The sequence below is a fragment of the Diceros bicornis genome, chromosome 13 (assembly GCF_020826845.1).
Source record: "Diceros bicornis minor isolate mBicDic1 chromosome 13, mDicBic1.mat.cur, whole genome shotgun sequence".
NCBI lineage: Eukaryota > Metazoa > Chordata > Mammalia > Perissodactyla > Rhinocerotidae > Diceros > Diceros bicornis.
This window is the reverse complement of record NC_080752.1, coordinates 8,775,095-8,798,481: the sequence shown is the minus strand read 5'-3', so window position 1 is coordinate 8,798,481 and position 23,387 is coordinate 8,775,095. Positions and strand designations below refer to the sequence as shown.

The window sequence follows — 23,387 nt, the reverse complement described above, 5'->3', positions numbered from 1 at the left end:
ATTTTGGGCCGGCCTCGTGGCTTAGCGGTTAAGTGCACGCGCTCCGCTGCTGGCGGCCCGGGTTTGGATCCCGGGCGTGCACCGACGCACCGCTTCTCTGGCCATGCTGAGGCCGCGTCCCACATACAGCAATTAGAAGGATGTGCAGCTATGACATACAATTATCTACTGGGGCTTTGGGGGGAAAATAAATAAATAAAATGTTTAAAAAAAAAAATAGTAGGGGACGTTAACACTCCACTTACACCAACGGATAGATCATCCAACCAGAAGATCAATGAGGAAACATTGGCCTTAAATGACACACTAGAACAGATGGACCTAGTACATATATACAGAGCATTCCATCCAAAAGCTGAAGAATACACGTTCTTTTCAAATGCACATGGAACATTCTCCAGGACTGATCACATATTAGGCCACAAAACAACTCTCCATAAATTTAAGAAGACTGAAATAATACCAAGCATCTTTTCTGACCACAACGGTATGAAACTAGAAATCAACTATAGGAAGAAAATGAGAAAAGCCACAAATACGTGGAGATTAAACAAAATGCTACTGAACAACGACTGGGTCAACGAAGAAATCAAAGAAGAAATCAAAAAATACCTGGAGACAAATGAAAATGAAAATATGACATGCCAGAATTTATGAGATACAGCAAAAGTGGTTCTAAGAGGGAAGTTTATAGCAATACAGGCCTATCTCAACAAACAAGAAAAATCTCGAATAAACAATCTAACAATGCACCTAAAGGAACTGGAAAAAGAAGAACAAACAAAGCCCAAAATCAGTAGAAGAAGGGAAATAATAAAAATCAGAGCAGAAATAAATGAAATAGAGACTAAAAAAAATAGAAAAAATTAATAAAACCAAGAGCTGGTTCTTTGAAAAGGTAAACAAAATTGACAAACCTTTAGCTAGACTCACCAAGAAAAAAAGAGAGAAGGCACAAATAAGTAAAATCAGAAATGGAAGAGGAGAAATTACAACAGACACCTCAGAAATACAAAAGATTATAAGAGAATACTACGAAAAGCTATATGCCCACCAATTCGACAATCTGGAAGAAATGGAGAAATTCTTAGAATCATACAACCTTCCAAAACTGGATCAAGAAGAAGTAGAGAATCTGAATAGACCAATCACCAGTAAGGAGATCGAAACAGTAATCAAAAACCTCCCCAAAAATAAAAGTCCAGGACCAGACGGCTTCCCTGGTGAATTCTACCAAACATTCAAAGAAGACTTGATACCTATCCTTCTCGAATTCTTCCAAAAAATTGAGGGGGGGGGGGAAGCTACCCAACTCATTCTACGAAGCCGACATTACCTTGATACCAAAACCAGACAAAGACAACACAAAGAAAGAAAATTGCAGGCCAATATCACTGACGAACATCAATGCAAAAATCCTCAACAAAATACTAGCAAATCGCATACAACAATATGTTAAAAAGATTATACATCATAATCAAGTGGGATTTATTCCAGGTACGCAGGGATGGTTCAACATTCGCAAATAAATCAATACAATACACCACATTAATAAAATGAAGAATAAAAATCACATGATCATCTCAATAGATGCTGACAAAGCATTTGACAAGATGCAGCATCCATTTATGATAAAAACTCTGAATAAAATGGGTGTAGAAGGAAAGTACCTCAACATAATAAAGGCCATATATGAGAAACCCACAGCTAATATCATCCTCAATGGTGAAAAACTGAAAGCTATCCCTCTAAGAACAGGAACCAGACAAGGATGCCCACTCTCACCGCTCCTATTTAACATGGTACTGGAAGTCCTAGCCAGAGGAATCAGGCAAGAAAAAGAAATAAAAGGGATCCAAATTGGAAAGGAAGAAGTGAAACTCTCAGTATTTGCAGATGACATGATTTTATACATAGAAAACCCTGAAGAATCCACCAGAAAACTTTTAGAAGTAATAAACAAATACGGTAAAGTTGCAGGATACAAAATCAACATACAAAAATCAGTTGCATTTCTATACACTAACAACAAAGTAGCAGAAAGAGAAATTAAGAATACAATCCCATTTACAACTGCAACAAAAAGAATAAAATACCTAGGAATAAACTTAACCAAAGAGGTGAAAGATCTGTACACCGAAAACTATAAAATATTGCTGAAAGAAATTGAAGAAGACACAAAGAAATGGAAAGATATTCCATGCTCTTGGATTGGAAGAATTAACATAGTTAAGATGTCCATACTTCCTAAAGCAATCTATAGATTCAATGCAATCCCTATCAAAGTTCCAACAACATTTTGCACAGAAACAGAACAAAGAATCCTAAAATTTATATGAAACAACAAAACACTCCCAATAGGTAAAGGAATCCTGAGAAAAAAGAACAAAGCTGGAGGTATCACACTCCCTGATTTCAAAATATACTACAAAGCTATAGTAACCAAAACAGCATGGTACTTGCACAAAAATAGACACACAGATCAATGGAATAGAATCGAAAGCCCAGAAATAAACCCACACATCTATGGACAGCTAATCTTCCACAAAGGAGCTAAGAACGTACAATGGAAAAAAGAAAGTCCCTTCAATAAATGGTGTTGGGAAAACTGGATAGTCACATGCAAAAAAATGAAAGTAGACCCTTACCTTACACCATACACAAAAATTAACTCCAAATGGATTAAAGACTTGAATGTAAGACCTGAAACTATGAAACTTCTAGAAGAAAACACAGGCAGTACACTCTTCGACATCAGTCTTAGCAACATATTTTCAAGCATCAGGTCTGACCGGGCGAGAGAAACAACAGAAAAAATAAACAAATGGGACTACATCAAACTAAAAAGCTTCTGTACAGCAAAGGAAACCATCAACAAAATGAAAAGACAACCTAACAATTGGGAGAAGATATTTGCAAACCATACATGTGATAAGGGGTTAATGTCCAAAATATATAAAGAACTCATGTATCTCAACAACAGAAAAACTAACAACCCAATTCAAAAATGGGCAAAAGACCTGAACAGACATTTCTCCAAAGAAGATATACAGATGGCCAACAGACACATGAAAAGATGTTCAAAATCATTAACTATCAGGGAAATGCAAATCAAAACTACAATGAGATATCACCTCACGCCCGTAAGAATGGCTATAATTAACAAGACAGGAAACAACATGTGTTGGAGTGGATGTGGACAGAAGGGAACTCTCATACACCGCTGGTGGGAGCGCAAACTGGTGCAGCCACTATGGAAAACAGTATGGAGATTCCTCAAAAAATCAAGGATAGAACTACCATATGATCCAGCTACTCCACTGCTGGGTATTTATCCAAAGACCTTGAAAACACCAATGCATAAAGATACATGCACCCCTGTGTTCATTGCAGCGTTATTCACAATAGCCAAGACTTGGAAGCAACCTAAGTGCCCATCAAGGGACGAATGGATAAAGAAGATGTGGTATATATACACAATGGAATACTACTCAGCCAAAAGAAACGATGAAATCCAGCCATTTGTGACAACATGGATGGACACCGAGGGTATTATGCAAAGTGAAATAAGTCAGAGGGAGAAGGTCAAATACTGCATGATTTCCTTCATTAAGTAGTAAATAATAACAACAATAAACAAACACATAGAGACAGAGATTGGATTGGTGGTTACCAGAGGGGAAGCGGGGAGGGAGGAGGGCGAAAGAGATAATTCGGCACATCTGTGTGGTGATGGGTTGTAATTAGAATTTGGGTGGTGAACATGATGTAATCTATGCAGAAATAGAAGTATAATGATGTACACCTGAAATTTATACAATATTATAAACCAATGTTACTGTAATAAACAAAATTAAAAAAAAAAAAACAGCAGGGTACTGGTACAAAAACAGACACACAGATCAATGTAACAAAATTGAAGGCCCAGAATTAAAACCACACATCTATGGACAGCTAATCTTCAACAAAGGAGCTAAGAATATACAATGGAGAAAGGAAAGTGTCTTCAATAAATGGTGCTGGGAAAAGTGAACAGCTACATGCAAAAGAATGAAAGTAGACCATTATCTTACACCATATATAAAAATTAACTCAAATTGATCAAAGACTTGAAAGTAAGACCCGAAACTATAAAACCCCTGGAAGAAAATATACGCAGTACACTCTTTGACATCAGTCTTAGAGGGATCTTTTTGAATTCCATGTCTACGTGGACAAGGGAAACAAAAGAAAAAATAAACAAGTGGGACTTCATTAGACTAAAGCGCTTCTGCAAGGCAAATGAAACCAGAATCAAAATGAAAAGACAACCCACCAGCTGGGAGAAGTATTTCCAAAGCATATATCCGACAAGGGGTTAATCCAGGTAATACATAAAGAACTCACACAACTGAACAACAACAACAAAAACTACCCAATCAAAAAATGGGCAGAGGAATCAGATAATGGACTATCTCATACACAAGATTTTTTACACAAACCTCAAAGTAACCACTAAACAAATAATCAAAACAAAATCACATACGATAAACAAAGAGAAAAGCAGAAGAGTCATAAGACAGAACAACCAAACTGAATTGGCAGTCCGAAACAAATGGGACAATAAACAAAGGAAATGCAAAAGAACCAGAAAATAAGTGAGAAAACAGCAACATTAAGCCCTCATATATCAATAATTAGCCTAAATGTAAATGGATTGAACTCTCCAATCAAAAGATACAGAGTGGCAGGATGGATTAAAAAGCAAGACCCAACAATATGCTGCCTCCAGGAAACACATCTCAGCTCTAAAGACAAGCACAGGCTCAGAGTGAAAGGATGGAAGACAATACTCCAAGTTAATGGCAAACAAAAGGAAGCAGGTGTTGCCATACTCATATCAGACAAAGTAGACTTCAAGATAAAAACAGGTTAAGAGAGACAATGAAAAAAGGGACACTCCACCAAGAAGACGTATCACTTATAAATATATATGCACCCAACATACGAGCACCAATGTACATAATGCAACTATTAACAAACCTAAAATGAGACATTAACAAAACACAATAATAGTAGGGGATATTAATACCCCACTTACATCAAGGGATAGATCATCCAGACAAAAAGTCAATAAAGAAATAGTAGACTTAAATGGAAAACTGGACGAGATGGACCTAGTAGACATATACAGAGCACTCCATCCAAAAACAGCTGACTACACATTCTTCTCAAGCACGCATGGAACATTCTCAAGGATAGACCATATGTTGGGAAACAAAGCAAGCCTCAATAAACTTAAGAAGACTGAAATCATAACAAGCATCTTTTCAGACCATAATGCTATGAAACTGGAAATCAACCACGAAAAAAAAACTGGGAAAGTGACAAAAATGTGGAGATTAAACAACATGCTACTGAACAACCAATGGATCATTGATGAAATTAAAGGAGGAATCAAAAACTATCTGGAAACAAACAAAAATGAAAATAAGCCATACCAAACCATATGGGATGCAGCAAAAGCAGTCCTGAGAGGGAAACTCATAGCTATACAAGCCCACCTCAACAAACAAGAAAAAGCCCAAATAAGCAACCTTAAATTACACCTAACAGAACTAGAAAAAGAAGAACAAACAAAGCCCAAAGTCAGCAGAAGGAGAGAAATAAGAAAAATCAGAGCAGAAATAAATGAAATTGAAACCCAAAAAACAGTAGAAAGGATTAACGAAACAAAGAGTTGGTTCTTTGAGAAGATAAACAAAATCGACAAACCCTTAGCCAGGCTTACTAAGAAAAAAAGAGAAAAGGCTCAAGTAAATAAAATTAGAAATGAAAGAGGAGAAATTACAATGGATACCACGGAAATACAGAGGATTATAAGAGAATACTATGAGAAATTATATGCCAACAAATTGGACAATCTAGAAGAAATGGATAAATTCTTAGACTCATACAACCTCCCAAAACTGAACCAAGAAGAAATGGAGAATCTGAACAGACCAATCGCAAGTAAAGAGATTGAAATAGTAATCAAAAACCTCCCAAAAAATAAAAGTCCAGGACCAGATGGCTTCTCCAGTGAATTTTACCAAACATTCAAAGAAGATTTAATACCCACCTTTCTCAAACTATTCCAAAAAATAGAGGAAGATGGAACACTTCCTAAATCATTCTAAGAGGCCAACATCACCCTGATACCAAAGCCAGACAAAGATAATACAAAGAAGGAAAATTACAGGCCAATATCACTGATGAACATAGATGCAAAAATCCTCAACAAAATATTGGCAAACCGAATACAGCAATACATTAAAAAGATCATACACCATGATCAAGTGGGATTTATACCAGGGACACAGGGATGGTTCAACATCCGCAAATCAACGTGATACATCACACCAACAAAACAAAGAATAAAAACCACATGGTCATCTCAATAGATGCAGAGAAGGCATTTGACAAGATACAACATCCACTTATGATAAAAACTCTCAACAAAATGGGAATATAAGGAAAGTACCTCAACATAATAAAGGCTATTTATGACAAACCCACAGCCAACATCATACTCAACGGGGAAAGACTGAACTACTCAGCCATAAAAAAAGACAAAATCGTCCCATTTGCAACAACATGGATGGGCCTGGAGGGTATTATGTTAAGTGAAGTAAGCCACAAAGAGAAAAGACAAACACTGTATGATCTCACTCATATGTGGAATATAAACCAACACATGGACAGAGAAAACTGTATTGTGGTTACCAGGGGCAATGGGGGTGGGGGGTGAGCACAAGGGGTGAAGGGAGACATATATATGGTGATGGACAAACAAAAATGTACAACCCAAAATTTCACAATGTTAAAAACTATTAAAACATCAATAAGAAAAAAATGGGCAGAGGATATGAACAGACATTTTACCAAGGAAGATAAACAGATGGTCAATAGGCACATGAAAAGATGTTCAGCATCACTAACCATCAGGAAAATGCAAATCAAAACTACACTAAGATATCACCTTACACCTGTTAGAATGGCTACAATCACCAAGACAAAAAATAAAATATGTTGGAGAGGCTGTGGAGAAAAGGAAACCCTCATTCATTGCTGGTGGAAATGCAAACTGGTACAGCCTCTATGGAAAACAGTATGGAGATTCTTCAAAAAATTAAAAATAGAAATACCATACGATCCAGATATCCCACTACTGGGTATTTATCCAAAGAACCTGAAATCAACAATCCAAACAGGCTTATGCACCCGTATGTTCACTGCAGCATTATTCACTACAGCCGAGAAGTGGAAGCAACCTAAGTGTCCCTCAACTGATGATTGGATAAAGAAGATGTGGCATATATATATACACACACAATGGAATACTACTCAGCCATAACAAAAGACAAAACCATCCCATTTGCAGCAACATGGATGGACCTGGAGGGTATTATGTTAAGCGAAACAAGTCAGACAGAGAAAGACAAAGACTTCACTTTCACTCATATGTGGAAGATAGACTAACACACGGACAGACAGAACAGTTTGGGCATTATCAGAGGGAAGGGGGTTGGGGGTTGGGCACGAGGGGTGAAGGGACGCATTTATATGACAAACAATAATGTACAACTAAAGCTTCACCATGTTATAAACTATTATGACATTAATTTAAAAAATCATTTTAAAAAGTATTTATTTTTGATCCTTATTAATTAAATATTTTAAGGCAGCCAGAGTAGGCCTAACTTTAGATACCACTAAAATGACCAAGAAATTCCTCTAGTTTAAAATGATCCAAAAATTCCTCCAGTTTCAAATAAAAATTGTTTTCACAGGCTATCCCTCCTTCTCCTCCTCCTCCTTCTCAGCAAACTCCATTCATTGGAGGCACACATTCCTGGAAGAAGCTACCTGCCTTAATTCATTTCATCTAATCTTAAGCAAAGGCAAATCTCAGAGAACTTCCAAATAGAGGGAACCAAAACAAAAAAAGAAGCCAGAAATAGCAGGAAAGTGACCAAGTACAATTATTGGCTGAACATGATGCTGAAAAGCCACTCCCTTTCAGTTACGTATACCTACTAAGTCTATCACTCCATTAAGAGTCCTGGTAGTGTCCCTGCCCAGATTTTACAAGATTCAGGACACTTGCAAACCTAGAATTGAAATCCACTGCTAGAAGTGAATTTAAAGAAAGAAATGTGGCTCTTAAATAATAAAATGTATCCAAATTTAACCCAACATATTTACAAGAATTCTAAAAGTAATACACCTTGGAATAAAACGGTAAGAAATGAAGCACTAGCATATATATTAAGTGATCCTTCTAATAGCTATAAGGAAAAAGAAAAACAGGTACTATGATCTTCAATTTATAGATAAAGCAACTGAGATTTAAGGAGATGAAGTGATTTGTCTACATTTACAAAACTAATTAAGCAACATAGCCAAGACTAAACCCCAGGAGTTATCTGACTCATAACTCAAGTCTCTTTATATGCAATCACAATGAGCTTTCATAAAGCAGCCAAAGGGCTTCACAAAAATCTCAGCAGACAACTTACTAAGTAGAGCATTTTTACAAAACAAAATCTGAAAATGACAGTAACAGAAAGAATTACCATGTGTTTCATACATTTTAAAAATGCATATGATGTGTATATAAAGTGTACTTAATAAATAAATATGAATACTGTTGTGTCCTCCTCCTTAATCATATCGCATATGTTTCTGTAAGGAAAAGTTTCAAAGCCACTGTTTTATCATAGCCCTATTTCCTTAGTGTTTCCAAAACTTGACTTCTTAGCAAAATCATGGTGGGTATGGGTGCAAGTGCATAAAAATACAGGTTCTTGGGCCCTAGCATGGAGATTCTAATTCAAATAAGTTCAGAATCTGCATTTTGACAAGCATTCTAGATGATTCTGATTAGCCAAACTTGCAGCACTGCCTCAACAGAATTCTTAGAGAAAAAGCAAGCCAAGAAAATATAAGCAATTAAAAGCCGGGGACAAAGATTATTCTGCAACCTCCCCTAGCCCTGAAGCCAGAATAGAACAAACAAGTGAAAGAAAGTCCTATTCCAACCCAGAACCCAAACTCAGCTGCTACCCCTGCCCCACCTTGTCAGAAAAGTTGGCCTCTCCCTAGTACCATGTTACGAGACAGTTATAGATGCCAAGAGTTTCAATTTTAACATTCTCAAAAGGCTTGAGTCTACTAAACCTTAGTAAATCCCAAAACACAAGTATAAGACCGTGATGGGTATTTAAGTGGCAGCTTTCCCCAAATGCTAGGCAAAAACTGAGACAGAGAAGAGGATTTGGGGTGGGGAGGAAGTGGGGAGAGGGGAGGATCTGATCTAGCAAGAGAAGGTGGCTGGCCCCCTGGCTTCCCTGGCCCAGAGTGGAGTCCACAGAAAAACACACTCATGAATGGGGTTCCTCCAAGTGATGCTGAGAACAGTCCCTAGGAGGGATTCTTAAGCAGAAGATCATAGTCATAATTGTAATAATCATCTACTTACAAGCTGCCTCTTCTTGGAAGGCTCAACTCCTTCTGAAAAACAAAACAAAAACACAAGTTAGAGAGAAATTAGGACCAATCTGAGTCCTACAGGTCTGCACTGTATGTCCCAGGAGATCTATAGCATTATCTTAATAATGGCAAAGACTAAATATTTCTAAATGATAACCTTTTCCTTTGTCTCTTAAATCTTAGTGAAATAAAGACCGTCAGGTTAACTATCACACCTCTTTATTCTTCCTTCCCAAAAGGAATGTCTCACAGAATACGTGCAGCATTTTTCCCACTAGATGGAACCATCTCACTAGTGCAGATTCCAGGCACCCACCCGGCCAGCCATGAACTGCTAATGAATTGTAAAGGATTCATATCACTAAGGTCAAAGATATGAAAGGAATGAAATGAAAAAATTTTTTTAATTAGAAAATATTTTAAACAAATAAAGAGATATAGAAAAAAAGGTAACAAAGAGATGACTATACACACCACTGGCATGAGAAATAACCTTTATAATAACAGTTGGGTCCCTATGACTTGCTTTCCAAATTTTTCAAGTCCTATCGCCCACTAATCCCTACTTAACAATTACTCTTAACTTTTTGTTTATCTTTTCTACGTTTTTACATTTTATTACATATATATTCATAAATAATTATTAGTATTGTTTTATATGTTTTTAAATTATATGTTTAAAATAGTGTATGTATTCATCCGTTGACATCAATCAACATTATAACTGGGAGATTCACCCATGGGGATGTATTTCACTTTAGTTCATTAGTCTATAGTACAGCAGTCTAGTCTATAAATTTATTTTATAATTTATTTATAATATTTATTTAACCATTCTCCAGTAAATAGAAACAATTTTCTTTCCATGTTTTTCTTCTCCATCAAACAAATACTCCTCTATACATGCTTGTACTTGTTTCCTTATGCACATGTACAAAAGGTTTCTTGGAAAGATACACTTAGATGTAGAACTGCTGAGTCATAAAGTATCAGAAATTGCTCCTAAAATGATTGTACCAATTTACCCTCCCCCTCCAATACTTCCTAAGAGTTCTCCTTCCCAGACCTGTCTCTCAAACTCCTGACACTTATAACCAATTACCTACTCGACCTCTCAAATCCAACATGTCCCAAACTGAACTCATTCTTTCCACCAACACTGACTCCATCCACAGCCTTTCCCATTTCAGATGATGGTAATTCTAGTCTTCTGGTTGTTCAGACCAAAACCCTGGATGTCTGGACTCCTCTTTCTTTCACATACGCCACATCCCATCCACCAAGAATTTTTAATGGGTCTTAACTTTAAAAAGCATCCAGAATACAACCATTTTTCATTATCTCCACACACATATGCTTACAATCTGTTAAACAAAAACCTTGGATTTAGTCCTTTTTTTGTGTGTTTTATTTTTTTTTTATTTTTTTTTATTTTTTAAATTTTTTGTTTATTGCAGTAACATTGGTTTATAACATTGTAAAAATTTCAGGTGTACATCATTGTACTTCTATTTCTGTGTAGTCCTCTTTTTTGGTGAGGAAGATTGGCCCTGAGCTAACATCTGTGCCAATCTTCCTCTATTTTGTATGTGGGTCACCACCACAGCATGGCTTGATGAGCAGTGTGTAGGTCCATGCCCGGGATCCGAACCGAGAACCCCAGGCCGCCAAAGCAGAGTGCACAAACTTAACCACTACGCCACCAGGCTAGCCCCTCTTTTTTTTCCTAATGCATCTCAAAGCAGACTGCAAACATCAGTATATACTTCAGCATGTATATTGTTAACCAGAATTCAGTAATTGTTTATACTTCTTTCATGTCAGGTTTTGGGGTTTTTTTTAGGTAAATTTACAAATACTGAACTGCACAAATCTTAGGTGTGCCAACCAGTAAGTTTGATAAATGCATACACTCAGGTAACCCAAATCCCTATCAAAATATAGAACATGTCCATCAATGCAGAAAGTACCATCATGTCCTTTCTTGATAAATCCCCAACAAAAAGCTATTTCCTCACCCCAAGCAAATATATTCTCATTTTTTCATCACAAATTAGTTTTGCCTGCTCCAGAACTTCATATGAATGTAACTACAGTCATGAGTCACTTAATGATGGGGATACACTCTGAAAAATGCATCGTTAGGCGAGATCATCCTTGTGCAAACATCATAGAGTGTACTTACACAAACCTAGATGGTATAGCCTACTACACACCTAGGCTACATGGTACTAATCTTACGGGACCACCATCATATATGTGACCAAAACACCGTTACACAGTGCATGACTTAACGCAAGTATGAACCCTTTTATATAAGGCTTCTTTCACTCAGCATAGCATTTTAGAAAATCATCCATGTTGTTGCATATAACAGTAGCAATATCCAATCATATGAATATACTGCAGTTTATTTATCCTTTTTCCTACTAATGGACATTTGGATTATTTCCAGTTTTAAGATATTAACATTCCTGTACGAGTCTTTTAATAGGTCTATGTTTCATTTGTTTTGAGTAAATACCTAAGATTGGTACTGCAGGGTTATAGGATAGGTGTATGTCTAGTTTTATAAGAAACTACCAGATCTTTTTCTAAAGTGATTATACCATTTTATACCCCCATTAACAATGTATGAGTGTTTCAATTGCTCCACATTCTAGCTAAGTCACTAATAATATAAGAATTGCTCTGCATTCATGCCAAGAATTCCAATTGCTCTACATTCATGCCAATATATGACATCAGTATTTTAAATTTTAACCATTCCAGTGTGTAGTGGTATCTCATTGTGGTTTTAATTTGCATTTTCCTGATGACTAATGATGTTGAGCATCTTTTCACGTGATTATTAGCCATAAGTATATATTCTTTCATGAAGTATCTTAAAATATTTTTCCCCTTTTACAACTGGGCTATTTATCTTTTTATTATTGAGGTGTAAGAGTTCTTCATATATTCTAGATATAAGTCCTTTGCTAGATATGTTTCATTAATATTTTCTCCCAGTCTCTGGCTCGCCTACTGAAGTTATTAGCAGTGTCTTTTTTTTTTTTTTTGAGGAAGATTGGCCCTGAGCTAACATCTGTTGCCAATCTTCCTGTTTTTCTTTTTTCTGCCCAAAGCCCCAGTACATAGTTGTATATCCTAGTTGTAGGTCCGTCTAGTTCTTCTATGTGGGACACCCCCTCAGCATGGATTAATGAGCGGTGAGTAGGTCCACGCCCAGGATCCAAACCAGCGAACCCCGGGCCACCGAAGCAGAATGCACAAACTTAACTGCTACGCCACCAGGCTAGCCCAGTAGTATCTTTTGATGAGCAAAAGTTTTTCACTTTGATGAAGGTCAATTTGTCAATATTTTTTTTATGGTTAATGCTTTCAGTATCTTGTCTAAGAAAATTTTGCCATGCCAAAGATACAACAATACTTTCCTATATTTTATTTCTAGATGCTTTATGGTTTTAGCCTTATTTTTAGATCTATGATCCATTTTGAATTAATTTGGGGGTAATACGTGAGATAGGGTTAAGGTTCATTTTTTCCGTATGGATATCCATTTATTCCAGCACCATTTATTGAAAACACTATCTTTTCCCCAACAGATTGTTTTGACACCTTTGTTGAAAATAAAATTATAATAGAATGGGCTATTTCTGGGTTCTCTACTGCACTCTGCTGATTTATTTTTCCACCCTATGCCAGCACCACACTTTCTCGATTCCATAGCTTTATATTAAGTACTCAAGTCAGATCATGTAGTCCTTTAATTTTGTTCTTCTTTTCAAGATTGCTTTGAATATTCTAGATTCTTTGTATTTCCATATAATTTTAGAATCAGATAATTAATTTCTACCAAAAAGCCTGCTGGGATTACAGACCAATTTGGAAAGAAGTGATACCTTGAGTCTTCTAATCCATGAACATAGTATTTCTCCACTTACTTAGATCTACTTTAATTAATCTAAGCAACGCTTTATAGTTTTCAGCAAAAAGATCTTATACTTGTTTTGTTAAGCCTATCCCTAAGTAGATATTTTAGAAGCTATTGTAAATACAATTTTTATTTCATTTTCTAATTGCTTGCTTCTAGTATAGGAACGCAACCAATTTTTATATTGACTGTGTATTCTACAAGTTTGCTAAATTCATTATTAGTTGTAATGACTGTTTTGTAAATTCCTTAGGATCCTTCTATATAAACAATCATGTTCTCTATGAATAGAGAATTTTACTTCTTTCCACTTTCTAGGATTGTCTGTGGTAGACATCCTTGCCTGTTTCTCATCTGCTCCTAGTGGAAAGAGATCAGTATTTTACCACTAAATATGACGTTAGTTGTAGGTTTTTCAGAGACAATTTTTATAAAATTGATAAAGTTCCCTCCTAGTCCTAATTTGTTTAGAGTTTTTATCATGAATGGGTATTGATTTTGTCAGGTAATTTCTCTGCCTGTACTGACATGATCATACGGTTTTTCTCTTCCATTTTGTTAATGTGGTGAATTACAGTGATTGATTTTCTAATATTAGCCTAATCTTGCATTTCTGGGTTAAACCCAACTTTGTCAAATACACTGTTAGATTATCTTTGCTAATATTTTATTAATGATTTTTGTACCTATGTTTATAAGGGATAATGGTCTCCAGTTTTCTTTTATCATAATGCCTTTGTCAGATTTTGGTATCACAATTATGCTGATCTCCTAAAACTGGCTGGGAAGTGTTCCTGTCTCTTCTATTTTCTGAAACAGCTGGTATAAGATTGGCGTTATTTCTTCCTTAAATATTATGTAGTTTTCACTAATAAAATCATCTAGGTTTAGAGGCTTTTATTTAGGATTTTTGCCTCCATGTTAATAAGATTGGCCTATGAAGGCCTTTCTCTTCTCAAATTGTCCTTGTCAGTTTTGGCATCGTGGTTATACTATCCTCATAAAAATGTGCTAGGGGAGTGTGTCCTATTTTTCTATTTTCTGAAGCAATCTATATAAAACTGGGAATATCGTTCTTTTAACCTAGATGACAGTTCTGACCTCTTGAATAGTTTAAATAGGTAACAAGAGGTGGATTATACTTTGGGGCAATAACAGCAAACAAAAATTCTATAAAATGGATATGTGCCCCTCTCTGAATCCCTTTTAGACAGGAAAATGCATCCATGGAAATCCATCCCTTCTGTCTTCCTTACCCACTCCCTGCACTTACACAAAAGCTGTACTTGGAAGACGGATGCCCAGGGCTCCAAATCAGTACATTCTGTGCCAAACTCTCTGGTACCACAAAGACAAGTCTAAGGCAAAGTGGAACCAGAAGTGGCTTCCAATCAGATAAAGGTAGTGCAAGGAACAACAATTTCCCAATCCTCCCTTTCCCAGGGAATATTTATAGCATGTTGAGGAGGAAAGCTGCACAATCAGGAACTTTGGCTGAGGTAAGAGCACAAGGTAAGTTAGGCAAATAACTATAAATTCTCTGACTCATCACTTTCTCTTAGAAACTAGAATGGTAATATCTGACAATACCTTACATCAGGTGAAGCCCGTCCCATTCAGCCTTCTCTGATCTACTAGTTATCTCTTGACTCTCCATATTCTTCACAATTTTCTGATTAGCATTCTGAACACATTCAAGTCTATCCCACCTTGAGATAAGAAAAAAATATTTCTCTTAATTACTACACGCCCGTCTTCAACCACTGCCTTATCAATTCTTTTTCCCTTCACAGCCACACTTCTTGAATGAGGTTGTCTACATTCACTGTCTCCAATCTCTCACTTCCTATTCACTCTTCAACACACTGCAAATATCCCCAGACCTTACCACCGCATTCACACCATTCTTGTTGGGTTACCGGTGGTGTCCATGTAAAGAACCTCCACCGCATTTTCAGTCCACCATTTCCTTGTTTGGCTTGACTGCTCAGCAGCATTTGACAGTATCATTCACTCTTCTTTTCCATGAAACCATATTCTCCTGTTTTTCCTCTTATCTCTGAAAACACTACTTAAACACCTTTACAGGCTCTTCCTTCATCATCTTAGACACTTAAATGTTGATTGTCCTTAAAGTTCTGCCTGGAAACTCTCCTCTCTACATATATTTTACAAATGACTCCCATATTTGTATCTCCATCCCAGATCTCTCTCCTGAGCTCTATAGTTTTATATACAACTACCTTATCCTTAATGTGTCTAAAAACTCAACTTATCTTTGTACTCAATCTTGCTCCTCCTGTTTCCATTTCAGTGATGGCACCACCAAACCCAGAGTCTTTCTTGATTCTTCACTTTTTCTCACCCTACACATCCAATTATTCACCAAGCCTTGCCAATTCTACCTCCAAAATGTCTATCTTTAGTCTGTCAATTTCACTTTATCTCTACTGCCATGTCCCCTAGTCCAAGCCAGCATCATCCTATAACATCCTCCTAATTGATCTCTCTTTAATTTAGTTTTGCTCCCCTTGATCTTAAGGTTATATCAATGTAAATATCATGTAATTAGTATCTGTTTTCTAGGTGACACTGTGAGTTTTACAAAACAAATACTGCAGTCAAAAAGATCTTTGTAAAATGTAGAACTGATTGGGTCATGTCTCTTCTTAAAATTCTTCAACAGATAAAGTCAAAATCCTTTCTGTAACCTACAGGGCATGACCTGGCTGCTACGGCCTACCTCTTTAGCATCATTTGCACAATTCTCCACTCTTTTTTTTTTTCTGTGAGGAAGATTAGCCCTGAGCTAACATCCGATGCCAATTCTCCTCTTTTGGCTGAGGAAGATTGGTCCTGGGCTAACATCCGTGCCCATCTTCCTCTACTTTATATGGGATGTCGCCACAGCATGGCCGGACAAGCGGTGCATCGGTGCGTGCCCAGGCCCCGAACCCAGGCCACCAGTAGCAGAGCGCACGCACTTAACCGCTAAGCCATGGGGCCGGCCCTATGTCTTTTTATACATTCTTGGACCTTAGCTTAAACCTCACTTCCTCTAAGAAGATTTCCCTACACATAGTTTCCCCAGCCTATGTAGATAGTTGTATGTCATAGCTGCACATCCCAAAGCCCCAGTAGATAGTTGTATGTCATAGCTGCACATCTTTCCAGTTGCTGTACGTGGGACGCGGCCTCAGCCTGGTCGGAGAAGCGGTGAGTCAGTGCGCGCCCAGACCCGAACCTGGGCCGCCAGCAGCGGAAATCGCGCACTTAACTGCCAAGCCATGGTGGCCCTATATCTTTTTATACATTCTTGGACCTTAGCTCAAACCTCACTTCCTCTAAGAAGATTTCCCTACACATAGTTTCCCCAGCCTACCTCTATGTAATTCCAACTCTTTACTGTAATTAGTTGCTTAACTGTCTGTTTTCTGGGAATGACTGCTGGCTCTGGAGGAGCAGAGATCAGTCTTGCTCACAACAACATTCCTAGCACCCAGTACAATACCTGGCCTGGTAGGTACCAAACAAATATTTGATGAATAAATCAATGAATCAATGAAATAAGTAAATGGTACTTACTATTAGCATTATCGTCACTATACGGTTCACAATAGGGTCCTGCTCATTTGGAGTTACATTATGAAAACTGTTAACTGCAATTAGGTCAGCAAAAGAGGCTTTACAGGAGAAAGGACATACTCTGTTATCAGTTATATTATTTACTGACAGTCTTCTGGCTGGTCAAAAAGAATGCTTTCAGGAGAGAAAAACATTACCTACGAAGGAAATCTATTTCAATGCCTTTTACTAACTGGCTTTAAAAGAACCATTATTCCCAAAACCAAGCATCTCCTCAGCACTGGCAGCAAATAAATCTGCTGGGATGCACAAAAACCTCCCTTTCCCATGTAGCAAATGTACCATTACTACTGCTCTGGGCATTACGGTGTTTTAGCTCCTCTTATTCACACTTGAGTGTGAGTCTATCTTGAGGTCAGGAGCCAAGGGGAAAATCAGTGGATATGCAGCTATGGTGCTCATACAAAAGAAACTCTAATGTATTTCACTCTTCTTGTTCCATTTGTTTGTTCCACTAAATTCACATCATCACCCTGAGAACAGGTTCCAATGATAGAGTACTTACATTATACAATAATATTAAGAAACATGAGGCCGGCCCCATGGCTTAGCGGTTAAGTGCACGTGCTCCGCTGCTGGCGGCCCGGGTTCGGATCCCCGGCGCGCACCGACACACTGCTTCTCCGGCCATGCTGAGGCTGCGTCCCACATGCAGCAACTAGAAGGATGTGCAGCTATGACATACAACTATCTACTGGGGCTTTGGGGGAAGAAAATAAAATAAATAAAATTAAAAAAAGAAAAAGAAAAAGAAACATGGGAAAGAGCACAAAATTTGAAGTTCAGAAAACTAGGTTCATGTTATGGCTCTATAACATATAACTTGTGTGGCCTAGGATTTCACATACCTCTAAGGTTTAGATATAGTGATTGGAAGGTCAAATAAAATAATGTATATGAAAGTATTTTATTCTACAAAGTGTGACACAAATGATAGATGTGTTGTTCTCATATCAGTTTGAAGAACAGTAAAGACAGCTTCATAACACTAACAGGATATTTCTACGTGCTATATGTAACTCAGGGTTCTGAGTCAGAAAAATATTTTAAACACAGATCTACTATTTACTTTGCTCATAAAATCTTGGTTAGTCATTAAACCTTTCTAAATCTCATTCTTCTTATCTGCACACCCTTAAGATAAAAATACCTACTTTGCCTATCTCGTAAAAGTTATTCCAAGGCTAGAATAAGAAATATATTTAAAAGCTTAAGATTTTCATATGAAAAGATGCTCTACATCCTATGTCATCAGGGAAATGCAAACTAAAATAATAATGAGATACTACCACACACCTATAAGAATGGCCAAAATCTGAAACACTGACAACGCCAAATGCTGGCAAGGATGTGGAGCAACAAGAATTCTCATTTGTTGCTGGTTGGGAGTGCAAAATGCTACAGCCACTTTGGAAGACAGTTTGGCGGTTTCTTACAAAACTAAATATACTCTTACCATAGGATCCAGCAATTGTGTTCCCTGGTATTTACCCAAAGGAGTTGAAAATTTACGTCCACACAAAAACCTGCACATAGATGTTTACAGCAACTCTATTCATAACTGCCAAAGTTGGAAGCAACCAAGACGTCCTTCAGTAGGTGAATGGATAAACTGTGGTATATCCAGGCAATGGAATATTATTCAGCACTAAAAAGAAATGAGCTATCAAGCCATGAAAAGACATGGAGGAAAGTTAAATGCATATTACTAAGTGAAAGAAGCCAATCTGAAAAGCAATTATATTGTATGATTCCAACTATATGACATTCTAGAAAAGGCAAAACTATGGACACAGTAAAAAGATCAGTGGTTGCCAAGGGTGGGGGCAGGGGGAGATGAACAGGCAGAGCACTGAGGATTTTTAGGGCAGTGAAAATAGTCTGTATGATATTATAATGATGGATATATGTCATTATACATTTGTCTGAACCCACAAATATATAACACCAAGAATGAAACCTAAAGTAAACTATGGATTTTGGGTGATTATGATGTATTCATCTTTGGTAAAAAAAAAAAAAAAAAATGCAGGCCGGTCCCGTGGCTTAGCGGTTAAGTGCGCGCTCTCTGCTACTGACGGCCCGGTTCCGATCCCGGGCGCACCCCAACGCACCACTTATCTGGCCATGCTGAGGCCGCGTCCCACATACAGCAACTAGAAGGATGTGCCACTATGACACACAACTATCTACTGGGGCTTTGGGGGGGAAAAAAAAGGAGGAGCATCGGCAATAGATGTTAGCTCAGAGCCGGTATTCCTCAGCAAAAAGAGGAGGATTAGCACGGATGTTAGTTCAGGGCTGATCTTCCTCACACACACACAAAAAATGCACCATTCTGGTGAGTGATGCTGTTAAAGGGGGAGGCTATGCATATGTTGGGGCAGAGGGTATATGGGAAATCTCTGTACCTTCCTCTCAATTTTGTTGTAAACCTAAAACTGCTTTAAAAAAAACAAAATCTTTTAAAAAAACTGTTCCCATCAAAAGCTTAAGGTTTGAGTTTGGATTATCATTAGTAATAAGGAGTTGCATTTTTCTAATCTGACCTACCTGCAGCAAGGTTCTAAAGCTACTGGATGAGGTGCTATTCTCCAAAAACTACCTCTGCCTCAAAACACAGGAATATATTGTCTAGAGCCTCTAAAATTTTCTTATCATCATTCTGGATCCCTCAAACTGACATAAGATGATATTTCCCTCTTTTCTTGAACTATATTCCAAAGTTGCAAAGAAAGCTGTATATACTAAATTCTAGAGAAATAACCACTCACTCCCTTTCACTCATCCACAAAGCAAACTTCTCAAGGTATTACATACAAAATGAGATGGTGTCGTTCACATGGGGAATCACTGTCTATATGCATTACTCACAATGATTAAACTCATAAAATATTTCCAAAGAAAGAACAAAGGCCAAGTGTCCAAAGGCAGTAACCACTACCCCCACAAGTAAATATGCAAGCCAAGAGTCACAAGGCTGCTGTTTGTCCTTTATATCAACAGTCACCAGCATGGAGATGACTGTGGGTCAAAGCTATCTCTGCCTGAGGCGCTTCCTGCCTGATACTCCTTCACACTTTCTATGTGAATTCTCACTCATATTTATTTATTTATTCATTCATTCATTCATTCCTCTTTCACTGTAGTAGCACTCTTCCCAGAGAAGGAAATCAACAGACTCCAAGAAACATAACTCAACCTTCCACTCCACTGGAAATGGATAGAGGGTTGGGTTTTGGAGACAACTTCTCAGTTAACATGTAATATCAAGAGGGGAGAAAAAAGGCATTCTCCTCCACTGAAAGACTAGATATCTCTTTATAGAACTTGTAATTAAAGCCATATAGTGTGACTAATATAAATAACACAGTTTGGGGTGAGGGTAGGAATGGGAATAACATTCTAGCACCCATTCAGAATCCACTGCTGATGACAATACTATCCTGTACTTCAGTGTCCCACTGGATGAAAGAAGACAAATGATTTTTAACTACTTAATGAAGTACAATATAAATACAGAAAAGTAACACATAAGCATACAACTCACATTTTCACAAACTGAACACACCAGTGTATCTAACAGCCAGATTTTTTTAAAAAGAATATTACTATCAACCCAGAAGCATGCTCATGTCCTCTCCTCCAGTCACTACGTATACTCCCGAAGAAAATCATCACCCTGATTTCTAACTTTATAGATCAATTTTGCAGTTTTGGGATTTTCTTTAAATGGAATATACAATATATATACTTTTGTATTTAGCACTTGTGTATACGTCTAATTCAAATCTCAGAAGGCAAAAAGTAAATGAAGAAGTTACAATATTTGAAGAGATAATGGCTAAGAAATTTCCAAAACTGATAATAGAAACGAATACAAGTATATAGAAAGCATAATGTTCCCCATGTAGGATTAATTTTTTAAAAATCCAGACCAGGTAAACAATAGCAATACTGAAAAACACCAAAGACAAAAAATCTTAAGAGCCAGAGAATAAAATCCATAACCTTCAAGGGAATGACAATTAGAGCAGTAATATATTTCTCCATAGAATGATGGAAACCAAAAGATAAGCTGAATCCTAATATGTACAAGCATAAGCAAAAATGACTACTAACATAAAATTGTGCACCCATACAAACTATCTTTCAAAGTCAAAGGCAAAATAAAGACATTTAAATAAATACAAACATTTACTACTAACATACCCATACTAAAGGAATGTCTAAATGATGTATTTTTGGAAGACAAACGATCACAGGACAAAAGTGTAAGACCCAAAAAGGAATACTGAGCAAGAAAACTGGTAAACATACATAAATCTCAAGTACTGACTGCATAAAATAACAATAATAGAAATATCTAACTCGTGGAATTGTTTTAAAAAGAAAGAACGGGGCCGGCCCCGTGGCTTAGTGGTTAAGTGCGCGCTGTCTGCTGCTGGCAGCCCGGGTTCGGATCCCGGGCGCGCACCGATGTACCGCTTCTCCGGCCATGCTGAGGCCGTGTCCCACATACAGCAACTAGAAGGATGTGCAGCTATGACATACAACTGTCTACTGCGGCTTTGGGGAAAAAATAAAATAAATAAAAAGAAAGAACTAAAATACTGGACAAAAATAGCATGTAAGTTTGAAAGAAGTGATGAGAGGGAAGGAATCCTTGTGTTGTTCAGGAGAGAGTTAAAAATCTGAATTTGTTCTAACTCATCAGTAGAGTTAGAAAAATCAAATAACAAACCAAACCAAAAAGCTCCATCAATATTTTTAAATGATAAAAAAAAAGTAGTAGTTAGGCATGGAAATGCAGGACATGGAATATGAGAAATAATATGGCAGAAACAAGTTCAAATATATCAGTAATCTTAATAAATGTAAATAGACAAATTTATCAGTATAGCCAGGGGAAAAAAACTCTACTGCAAGCCACTTGCAAAAAAGATACATCAAAAGCAAAATGACATGGAAAGGCTGAAATAAAGGGATAGTTGGCTTTAGAAAAACTAACAAAACAAACAAACTTCTACTATTGATCATGAAAAAAAAGTATAATCACCCAACATCAGAAATACAAAGAGGGATATGAGAACAGATTCAGCAGAGATTTTTAAAAAGAGCAAACAAATAACTTAAACAAATTTTTCTCAACAAACTAACAGACAAAACGGACAAACTCCTATAAATATATACCTCACCAAAACCACTTTAAGAAGAAATAGGAAGCTTAGATTTTTTGTGTGTGTGAGGAAAATCAGCCCTGAGCTAACATCCATGCCAATCCTTCTCTTTTTGCTGAGGAAGACTGGCCCTGAGTTAACATCCGTGCCCATCTTCCTCCACTTTATACGGGACGCTGCCACAGCATGGCCTGACAAGCGGTGCGTCAGTGCGCGCCTGGGATCCAAACCCGGGCCGCCAGCAGCGGAGCGCACACACTTAACCGCTACGCCAGGGGGCCGGCCCCGAAGTTTAGATTAAATCCATGACCATTTTCATATATCATGCCCAAGTTGGATTTAGCCCCAAAATTTAAGAGTGGTTATACAATATAAAATTCATAAATGTTATACACCTCAAATAAATTAATGGAGAAAGAACACCATAATCTCAAACGATACAGAAAGGAAACACATCAAACAGGTACCAACTTATTAAAAGAAAAGTAAAGAATCAAGGGAAATGTCTTTTAGACATTAGGAAAAGGAAAGGGGGAGAGCTAAAAAAGGTAAAGGTCTTTAGATTGAGACATAAATGTTACAAACTCAAATACTTTCATGGGCCAGTAAGGTAATATAATGTATTTCATCAAACCTGAAAAACTAATAATTTGCAAGAGATGCCATTATTTTACCTACGAGTAAGAAAATTTTTTAAAAAGCATAACAAAAATAACTGCTGTCAAAGTTTATAACACACCACAATTTCAGAGCTGTTAAAAAGTACAAAGATGTGAGCCTTAGAAATGATGAAATACAGTAAATGTATAAAGCAGCAAAATACAAAATAAGAAAGGATTGGCAGGAACTATACTGGTCAATTTTTCTTTAAATCTCCAAAGGTGACCAAATAAAACACATCTACAGAAAGTGGTTCACAGACCTCCAATTTGTGATCCTGATTTATACAGGAAAATACAAGAATTTAATTCAGAGATGATAAGGGGAAGGAATTTCAGATTACTATGAGATTTCTAAATCAAACAACTCCATCTACAAAACACATACTGCTTAAGGAAAATGTGCTGTTAAAAAAAAAGTCCAGGAAGTAGAGGAACTCTAAAGAGCTGAGGCTG

General features: G+C 37.1%; 1 protein-coding gene across 5 annotated transcripts in view; it reads right to left on the bottom strand.

The window, feature by feature from the left end:
• MAST2 (microtubule associated serine/threonine kinase 2) overlaps positions 1-23,387 on the bottom strand; it is a 229,384-nt gene that overhangs the window by 123,052 nt on the left and 82,945 nt on the right. For all 5 annotated transcript variants that reach the window (XM_058552290.1, XM_058552292.1, XM_058552294.1 and 2 more), the window contains exon 4: positions 9,503-9,534. In XM_058552290.1, the coding sequence (XP_058408273.1) occupies positions 9,503-9,534 (32 nt within the window). The remainder of the gene's footprint in view (positions 1-9,502; positions 9,535-23,387) is intronic.